At 43.1% G+C, this 10,199-nt stretch overlaps 1 protein-coding gene across 1 annotated transcript; it reads left to right on the plus strand.

Moving 5' to 3' along the window:
- Positions 1 to 691: 691 nt before the first annotated feature.
- On the plus strand, positions 692 to 7,125 carry F2RL1 (F2R like trypsin receptor 1). The gene is made up of 2 exons (XM_018070220.2): positions 692 to 987; positions 5,091 to 7,125. The coding sequence occupies exons 1-2, from the start codon at positions 921 to 923 to the stop codon at positions 6,185 to 6,187; spliced, it is 1,164 nt and encodes a 387-aa protein (XP_017925709.1). The 5' UTR covers positions 692 to 920; the 3' UTR covers positions 6,188 to 7,125.
- Positions 7,126 to 10,199: the final 3,074 nt, after the last annotated feature.

Genomic DNA, 10,199 nt, shown 5'->3' on the forward strand with positions numbered 1-10,199 from the left:
TTGAGGAAAGTGATCTTCTCAGCCCTGTTGAGGCCTCATCTGGAGTGCTGTGTCCAGCTCTGGGCTCCTCAGGATAAGACACAGATCTCCTGGAATGGGTCCAATAGAGAGTGACAAAGGTGACTAGGACACTGGAGCACCTCTCTTATGAGGAAAGGCTGGGGTAGCTGGGCCTGTTCAGCCTCAAGAAGAGATGACTGAGAGGGGAACTCATCAATTTCTATCAATATCTGAAGGGACAATGCCAATGGAATGGAGCCAGGCTCTTCTCAGTTGGAGGTTGGACCAGATGACTTTCTGTGGTCCCTTGCAAGCTTACCCATTCTGAAATTCCATGATTCTGTGACATTATAACACGGATGAGTAAGAAACCTGGAATGCTCAACACAGTATGCTATGAGTCGGCTGGAGTAATGCATTCATGCAAAACGCTCCTCGCCCCAGCCGGCGTGACCCAGAACAATCCTGCTCCGCTCCACCTGCAGTGGTGGCCGCTCAACCAGCGCTCCTCGGCTGTAGTGGGCAGCAAGCTGGTAACAGCACACCTGCCGCAGGCAGGGCCCCACCAGCAGGCTCGGGGCCGTAAGTGGAGGGGGTGAAGCGCCGGGTGCGCTGGCACCTGCTCCGCCCCGGCACCGGCCGAGCGGGACGTGAGGCGACGCGCAGCACCAACGCCGGCCCGCGCGGCTGCGGGGCACCGCATTTTGCGGGGCGGCGAGGGGACCCGCCGGCCAGACCCTCCCCCATTTCAGGGACAGCCCCGCCGCCCTTCGCCGGGGACGGGCCCGACCCGACCGGGCTCCGCCCGCCGCCTGGCTGGTCTCAGCCCTGGCCGCGCCTTCCGCCCTTCGCCGCTCAGGTATCAGGTGAAACCGGTCGGCAGTGCAGGCGAAGCGGTAGTGGCTGGCGCGCGCGAGAGCATGGCTGTCGGTCGCGGCTTGTGCCTGCTGCTGGTCTCTGCGATGCTGGGGGCCGCCGCCGCTGCAGGTGAGATGAGCAGCTGCTGACGGGGACCGGAGCCGTCCGCCCGGCTGGGACCAGCGGGGGCGGCCGATCCATTGAGGGTGCCGTGCTGGCCGCCCCTCAGCTGCGGGAGGGATGCGGACGTGGGCACAGCGGGGCTGGTGTCTGGACCCGGCTGGGATGTGAGGACCCCGGAGCGGACTGGGAGACGTTCCCGCGGAGTCGAGCGGGTTAGGAAAACTCGGGCGGGTGGCAGTGGGGCTGCCGGGAGCCGCGGGACGGGCTCCCTGACGGTGGGGAAAGCGCTCCACGGGCGAGCAGCTGAGCGCGGCTCCCTCCCGGCCCCCGCAGGGCTTGTGGGGCGCGCGTGGCTTGGCTTCACCCGCTGTAAAGAGAACCGCAGGATGGCCTGGGTTGGAAGGGACCGTAAAGACCGTCTAGTTCCAAACCACCTGCCGTGGGCAGGGACATCTTCCAGTAGACCAGGCTGTTTAAAGCCCCATCCGACCTGGCCTTGAACACTGGGGCCAAGGGATGGGGCATCCACAACTTCTCTGGACAGCCTGTTCCAGTGCCTCACCACCTTAACAGTGAAGAATTTCTTCCTACTATTCAGTGTAAACTCTCTTTAAACTCTCTTTCAGTTTAAAGCCATTCCTCCTGGTTCTGTCACTACAGCCTCTTATAGCCCCCCCTTTAGATAAACAAAAAAACTATAAGGACCATGTTTTTGCTTTTTACCCAGCTCTGAAAAGCTAGGATTTTTTTTTCTTTATTAGTCTATATTGAACATAAGTGCTGTTTGGGGAAAAACCAAACCGCCATATTAATATTTCACTGCCATAAAGTTAATTTTTCACTACCTTTTATAATAAACTCCATTGCCATATCTACACATACCCTTTGCACTGTGTCTTTCTATTCTTTATTCTGGGCTTATTTACATAATAAAAGCATATGCGTAAAGGTTGTGTAAATATTGAAGCCAAGCGTATGATAGGTCCTGTTTTCTCAAGGTATAGATTCTAGATTTGTGTTTTTCAGAGCGGGGTTCCTGAAACTAAACTGCCTTATAATAGCCTAGTTCTTTGATCTGGGTGGGGTGAGGAGTCTGGAATTTTCAGAGGAGAGGGGAGAGGGAAAAGAAGTATTCTTCGAAGTTCTAACTGGGTACTTGATTTCCTGGAGTAGGGAGGTGAAATGAGGTGAAGTGTGATCCCACCCCAGCCAAGGGAGATGTCCTAAGCCAGAAGCTTATTGCGGCAGTTTTCAAACAGGCTGATGCCATTACGGCGTTGTGGCGAATCTGGGTTGCAGATCCAAAAACCGGGGTGATCTTAACCTTAGTCCTGTGTGGTTATTACTACCATGACCTAAGCTAGGTTATTTTTGGATACTCAGTGCTGCTGTCGCTTTTGTGTCTGCAGGGTAGCCATAATCCTGCGTTTGGTATGTAGTGGGTTATATCCTCTGGACAAATGGCAAAGGTGTTGAAACAGTCTTTTGTGGGAGGAGAGTACGCTTTTCCCGTGGGCAGATTAGCAAATCAACTGCATTCTCTGTGTGTGAGTCAAGCGTGGTGAAATTCGGCTTGGAAAAGAGGTCGATTGTTACGGAAAACGACAAGTGCTGAAAGAGTAAGGAAGTGATGTAGAAAATGCACATACCTAACAAAGGATTGGCTGTTCGGTGAGGGAGTGTTAACAGCAAAGAAACAGGACACTGTCTCCCTACTGCTAGTTGGGCTGACAAAAGCTGACCACTGTCTGTAGTCAGAACTTTTGAGGCTCGACCTAAAGTCAGCATAAAATCAAGACGATCTCGGAATTCACCCATTTAGTTTGACTGTGTCTTTAAAATAGAATAAAACAAACCTTTGTCTTTCTTCTACTAGCCTTGCAGTCTTAAGTCCTGTCTGTGGTTCATGTATCTATCCATCCATTCACTTTAGTACAGTTCTTACTGTAGTGTGTAACACTAACTAACTTTGGGGTTTTTGGTGAGCTTTTTTTTTTTTAGACCTAACCTTTGAACATCAATTGCAAAGCATTGTTTTATATCTGATCACAAAACATTAATAAGAACAAAGTGGTAGTATTTGCTCTTTAGTTTTCTACAATAATTTGGAATGGAATACAAGTAGTGTGACTGCAATTTGATAATATCGACCACTTTCTGATGGACATGTGCTTAATATAGCATTGTACACTGCATTTTATTATGGTATCCTGAGAACTGCTACCAGCTTGGAATAAAGGGTCTGTTTCCAAGTATCTCCACGATCTTTCTCAGCTGAGCTGTAAGGCTGAGAAAAGTGGTACTGCTTAGCTAGTTATCATTTCAGTGTCTGATATCTGCATAAGCTATGTCCTTCAAGCTGGTTTTATGGCTTCTCCTATTCACAGCTCAGGTTAGGGGCCTGGGATATTGCTGCATTACACAATTAAACTTTCCAGTCTTTAACAGTATTGCTGGTGTAATCAAGGAGCTTGAAGATCTGAGAGCAGGATTTATATAATTCTACCTTGTTTTAATTACACTGCATATAGACCAAAATGACTGTTTGGCGGTTGAATTAATTTTCTTTAGGGCAGTTGTTTAGTCAGTGTTCATGAAGTCTACTGGAAAGACTTGACTATGTCATTGTACTGGCAAAAAGTTTTCTTACACCTCAGTTTTCCAGTGAAGACTGCCTGGTCCTGGAGATTGGCACATGCTGAAGTGGATCTAGGGTAACTATTCAAATTATTCAAAAATTCAAATGTCTAAAGAACATCAATGTATACTGTACATCAGACTTTTGCAGTTATAACTGAAAAGAAACAGCAATCCAAAGTTGGGCTACTTTTGAGAACCTATGCTGGGAAACACACATACTTGTGTATTTACATATTTCTTAAGTAAAAATTCTTTCAAATTTAAGGTGTAAGCATTTTTTCAGTGTGGAACTGTATCAAAATTCTACTGAATAACAAAGGGGTTATCCTTGAACACTCTTCATGGCTGTGCACTATTCAGGTACACAAACCTGCTTTGCTCAAGAAGACTCTCCTTTATAACTCCAGTTGGGGAGGGGGGTAGGGAATTTTGGCCAAACAAATCCACAAATATTGAGAGAAACTGAGTTAAGGTTAAAAATAATTCTCCCAAAAACAGTCAACTTCCATGTCCATACAGTTTAGCTCAGTGGATGTCTGACTTTTTGGAATGGTGCGAGTTCAAGGACATTGTCTGCTTCTGCAGTTTAACCTGTCAGCAGGAGAGGGCTGTATTGTGTCTGCAGGGGTTTTGAACTGGGCTGTCAGAAGGCTGTCCTATACAACACAGCAGTCAGGAACACCTGGCTCGCCCATATGGTTTGTAAATTCTCATGGCATTCAAAGAGGCAGAGCAAAACTTGTAGTACAGCTGTCTTATGTATGAAGCAACCATAGCTGTCAGCTCTGCCACCTGGCACTTCGAGTAGGAATTGCGGAGATTGTCTGACTGTCTTGCTGTGAATTGGAAGGAGATCCCAGATGACTGACCCTATTGCATCTTCGTGCACAGAGTTAGTATGTTCACGTTTCAATTCAGATACACTAAAATATGCATTTTTCCCTACACTTGTGCATAGCTTTGGGTATTTCATTCTGAGTTTCAATTCTAGCTTGTCTGAAGGTAACACTCTTATTTTACTGCATACCTGATTTTCAGGCCATCTAAACTGGGGAAGGTTCTGTTGCAATTATGTTAGCCTGCTGCAAAGTTTTATAAATCCCACCACTCGGGTAATCTGGCACTGCTATATGGAAAGCTAATGAAGCCCTGGGGTACTTCAAGTACTTTCTGCTGTAACTGTTCAGGTGGTAGGAGCACTTGATAGCCCATTTAACAAGGCATTTTTAATATCACTGGTGACATGGAAAAGCATATTGGTAGAATACTTGAATAAGGATACAGGTTGTCTTTTGGATAATAAAACAAAGGAAAGATAAATTGTCAAATGTTTGAAAATTGGTCTTAATTTTTCTGTTGATAAAGCCATCTTTAAATGTTCTGAGTAAATCACTATATCTAGTTTATTTTTTAAGAGAACAAAAAGTCTGTACTTCAGTAACAGCAATGTCTTATTTTTTTAATTTTAGAGAACAGTGGAGCCAGCAGTTCAAAAGGAAGAAGTTTCGCTGGTCAGAAAGTTACAAATGCAAATAATTCTGAAGAGTCATACAAAGTGGATGAATTTGCAGCAGAAGTCCTCAGGGGAAAGCTGACTACAGTTTTTCTTCCCATTGTCTATATCTTTGTCTTTATAGTTGGTTTGCCAAGTAATGCTGTGGCCCTCTGGGTCTTTTTTTTCCGAACAAAGAAGAAACATCCAGCTGTGATTTATATGGTTAACTTGGCATTGTCAGACCTTCTTTTTATTGTCTGGTTTCCACTGAAGATTGCATACCATCTAAATGGCAATAACTGGCTATTTGGTGAAGGTCTCTGCAAAGTACTTGTTGGATTTTTCTATGGAAACATGTACTGTTCCATTCTCTTTATTACATGTCTCGGTGTACAACGGTATTGTGTTGTAGTGAACCCCATGGCACATTCAAAAAAGAAAGCAGAAATTGCCTTGGGCGTCTCCATTGCTATCTGGATACTGATTTTGTTGGGCACCATTCCATTGTATCTTGTTAATCAGACAGTATATATTTCAAATCTTAACATCACTACCTGCCATGATGTGTTGCCTTATAATGTTTTGGCTCATGATATGTTCAGTTATTTCCTCTCACTTGCAATTGGATTCTTCTTAATCCCAGCTATCGTCACTGCTGTTGCATACATACTAATGATTAAGACTCTGAGTACCTCCGTCATAGAAGATGGGAAGAAACGAATAAGAGCAATCAAACTCATTATTGTTGTCCTGTCCATGTATCTCATCTGTTTTACACCTAGCAATGTGCTGATTATTGTGCACTATTTGCTCCTCAAAGGCTACGGCCAGAGCTATATGTATGCGTGGTACATAATTACGCTGTGCCTTTCCACTTTGAACAGTTGTATTGATCCATTTGTCTATTATTATATTTCAAAAGACTTTAGAGACAACCTTAAATATGCTCTTATTTGCCGAACTGTACGAACAACACGGAGGATGCAAGTGTCTCTCTCATCAGGCAGATACCCCAAGAAATCAGATTCTTACTCTTCAAACCTAAGTAGGACCAATAAATCAACCTACTGAGTTTAATCTTAGAAAAGTGAACTTTTAATAGTACTGATGAAAGGATGTGAGTCACAATAGAATTATTTTGTACAAGAGAGTCTGAAGAAACGTTTCTGCATTTTAATTACATTGAAGACTGGGGGAAAAAAAGACATTTCAGATGCTCTGCGAAAATGCTGCTGACCTAGAAGTGAATTGTGGTTGAAGACATTCTTGTTCAATATAAAAGTTTTTAAAAAGCAAAATGTCTCTGGAATGTTATGTAGTGTTATTAGTGTATTTCATTAACAGATAAATCTGTTTTGTTTAATGTATTAAGCAGCTGAACAGATTCTGTTTGTAGGACCTTGCTCTGTGTACTTGCTTACACTGAAAATCATTTGAAGCCTGTAGAGAGAAGAAAGAAGAGGAGAATCCATTTCACCATCTTGGTGTAGACTGCTTATTATCTTTAGTATAATGTAATTTTTATATTGTTTTCCAAGTTACAGTGCTGTAAATACTAACAATGCAGAACCTTATATTGTTACCCTATTGAGTTGATAAGCTGAACTAGTTATCAGCTAGCACTGGGATAAAATGTTAGTTGAGATTATCCACTGTTACTTAACACTTGCCAGTACACAATCTAAATGGGGATATGTAGCAAAATTTTGATGAATAGCAGTTTGATTTTATGTAATATGTCTTGTATTTTTTAAGATATCTAAATAAGATTTTTTATAACACATTTGAGTTGGATGCTTTCTTTTATTCTTTTACATGCACTTCAGTGTGTTGAGTAGTTCAACTTGCCTGGCTTCATGTAACAAAGATATTATTCCTAGCAGTGAATTAGAAACATGACAACTGTAACTGTAATGTCTAAATGGGTAAACTTGAATTTACCTAATGATGCATTTCTTTAGAGAGCCATGAAAGTAGTATGTTTTGTGATGGTATTTCAGAGGACTAAGCTAAAATAGCAATGTGTATTAACATATGTCTCATTGAGGAGCAGAGAGTTTACAGCTCTTAAGGTGACATAGAACACAAATGCTTCTTGGGCATAAACAGTTTTCTCTTCCTGTTTCCTGACAAATGCAAGGAAATAACTGTGTATTTATTATTGAACTGAAGGTATTATGCAGCATCCTTACTGGAAGATAACTACGTAAGAGGCCATAGTTTACTGGAAGGATTTGGGATGAAGAGAGTTGCACCAGCTTCACAGAAGGCTGTGTGAACTCTTCCCTCACACTGTGTGTGATAAACAGAATATCAGAATGTTCCTTATCTTGCTAAACAGCCTGCTCCATATATGGTAGTCAGTAACATGAAGAAAGAGCATCCAGTTCATGTTATTACAGCCCTACCTGTGCTCTGTCAGGAATCCAAGGGTTACAGGTTGTAAAGATGAGAAATTATCTCTATATGTCTATATAATACCACAAAGAGATTGCTTATGATTCATGGATGACTGTTAAATGGCTAAAAAGTAATATGCTTAATATAGCCAGTCTTTTGGGGGACAAGATTTATTTCTTGTCATTATTTAATCAGAAGTACAACAAGCACTGTTTATATATCTATACTCTCACTGTTTCATTCCTGTCAAACAATCAGACAACTCCATTGCAGATCATGTGAAGGAGAGTGCTGATGTTCTTGACCATTTCTCCCTATAGCCTTCATCTGCAGATCAGCAAAGCAGGTTGCCAGGAAGGATCTTTCTTGCCTGCAGCAACAGTGAAGGTACATGACTAAGACTTAGATGGTACTACAGTATGTTGGAAGCTTTTTGCGAAAAAAAGTTTTAATTAATACAGTGATTTATTTTAAAATGAGGTTGTACGATGTGTGATAAATTTTGGAGAATACTACTCAAGGAGCCCACAGTCATTTAAGTGAAGGTTTCCCCCTATTAGCTACATTGCAAATCCCTATCCTGAATTTAGCACAAATTATTTTGGTCCAATTAACAGAGCAGGTAGACCAGGCTGGTTGTTCAATCAATTTGAATCAGTTCCTTCAATTGAAAATTGTGTGCCTACACAGCCAGATAGTGATGGGGTAAGAACATGCCTGGGAGCATGGAGCTGGTTGATAAAACCTTTTTTGGGACAGTTGTACCCTTGGACAGGGTTGTTTGGTATCAAGGTGATCATCCTCAGCTTACAATAAATATATTCTTGAACAGTGACAACTGTGCAATTCAGGCACCAAGAGTTACAAAAAACTCTCCCTTCCTGTGGCTGACTGAAGCATTGGATGCTAAAAAAAAAAGAAAATAAATTAGTGCAACATCTGTGAAAGCATCTGGGAATTGGAAATCAGTGTGCATGGTGTCAAGGTTTCACAAGCAACTCAACTACATGCTGCAGCTAGGAGAAGTAGAATTAGTTTGCCCCCTAACCTGGCTGTGTGATCACATTGTTCTCTTATACTGTCACAAACGCGTGACCTTGGGATAGATTGGATCATTTCTGAGTTAAAGTTAAACCAGGAGGAGGAAGGAGAGTTTACTTCTGACTTGAAACAGCGTTTGGCTGGTTTGCTGGATGAGCTTTTGGCTCAGCACAAGGGAGAGGCTCAGAGTGTTTTGTTTCACCACCAACACAGGCTTGCACCTTGCAGGTGCAAGGCAAATTGAAGTACAGTTGCTGCAAAGCCTCTACCTAACCTCTGAAGCAGCAGGGAGCAAGCCTCCACCCATGACTGTAAGAATGGCTCTGCTCAGGCTGAGGGTGCATCCAGCTCAACCAGAGTAATCTTCACACCTGTGCCTCTGAAGGTCAGGAAGACAGCAAGGTGTGAAGGGACATGTCAAAAAAACAGTAGGACTTCTGCACAAGGCACCTGGCTGGCATACCAGCTGCACAGATGTGGCCAGCACCATTTGAGTGCTGTGCTATGGGACAGTGGAAATGTGCTCTGAAGTTCAGGAAAACAGGAGTCAAAGGCTGGAGAGCTGAGCTCATTGTCATCTGTGAGAAAAGCTGCTGCCGAGAAGGACTGATCTGTGACAAAGAGTGTGCATAACAGCAAAAGAAGTTGGACACAGGTACCCAGGCAGGAGTGAAAACAGTGCAGCCACGTATCACATCCCACATGATACTCTCCCAACATCCACCTATTTTCAGCATAACAATTTCCTTAAGTCCCATTTGGATGGTCTACTTAGTAGTGCCTGTTGGGCGTCTTGTCAACTTCAGTTTATTCACTTTGAATGAGAATCCACAATCTTCATTTGGTGGCCCCTCATTGCTAAAGCAGAAGAGAGAGTGAATGAGTCCCTAACTGTCTTGTCCATCCACTTGAAATTTTGTAAGGCAGTATCATATCCCCTCTCAGGTACTTTCCACATTGATGTGTCCTAGCCAATTCCTTTCAGGTCAGCCACTCTCAGTGATAGTCTAGTATCCATTCTGAGACCTACCCGTTTCCATACAGAGTCTCCAAACTATACACAATATTCAAGCTGTGAATGATACGGTGATGGCTTCTGTTTTGCTCCATGTTGCTTCCATAATAACCCCTAATATTCAATGTTTGCTTTATTTTTTTATCCTGCTCCTTGGCATTGAGTTGATGTTTTCATGCTTGTAACTACATCCCTCTCTTGATTGGTTACAGTAATTTTACAAGCCATAGTTCTGTATGCCAAGTTAGGATGTTAACAGCAAACTTTTGTTCAACAGTGCTCAACCCTCTTCAGGTCATTTATGAATGTGCAGAACAGTACAGGTCTGGCACCACACTGATGAGTAATTTGCATTGTGAAGACTGACTGTGAAGGTTTTCTGCTACTGTGTATTTCTTCCCTTTTAAGCAGTTACTTTTACACAAGAGGACCTTCCCTCTTATTCCATGGCTGCCTAGTTTTCTTTGAAAGCCTTTGATCAGAAATTTTGCCAAAAACCTTTTGGAAATCCAAGTAGACTGTATATGCTGGATCACCCTTGTTCCCACTTATGTTTGGCCTCTTCCAAGAACTCCACAGAGTTGTTAAGTCCAGACTTCTCTTTACAAAAGCAGTGGTGGCTTTTCC

The sequence above is a fragment of the Manacus vitellinus genome, unplaced genomic scaffold, assembly GCF_001715985.3.
Source record: "Manacus vitellinus isolate BGI_N305 unplaced genomic scaffold, ASM171598v3 scaffold_18_pilon, whole genome shotgun sequence".
Taxonomy (NCBI): domain Eukaryota; kingdom Metazoa; phylum Chordata; class Aves; order Passeriformes; family Pipridae; genus Manacus; species Manacus vitellinus.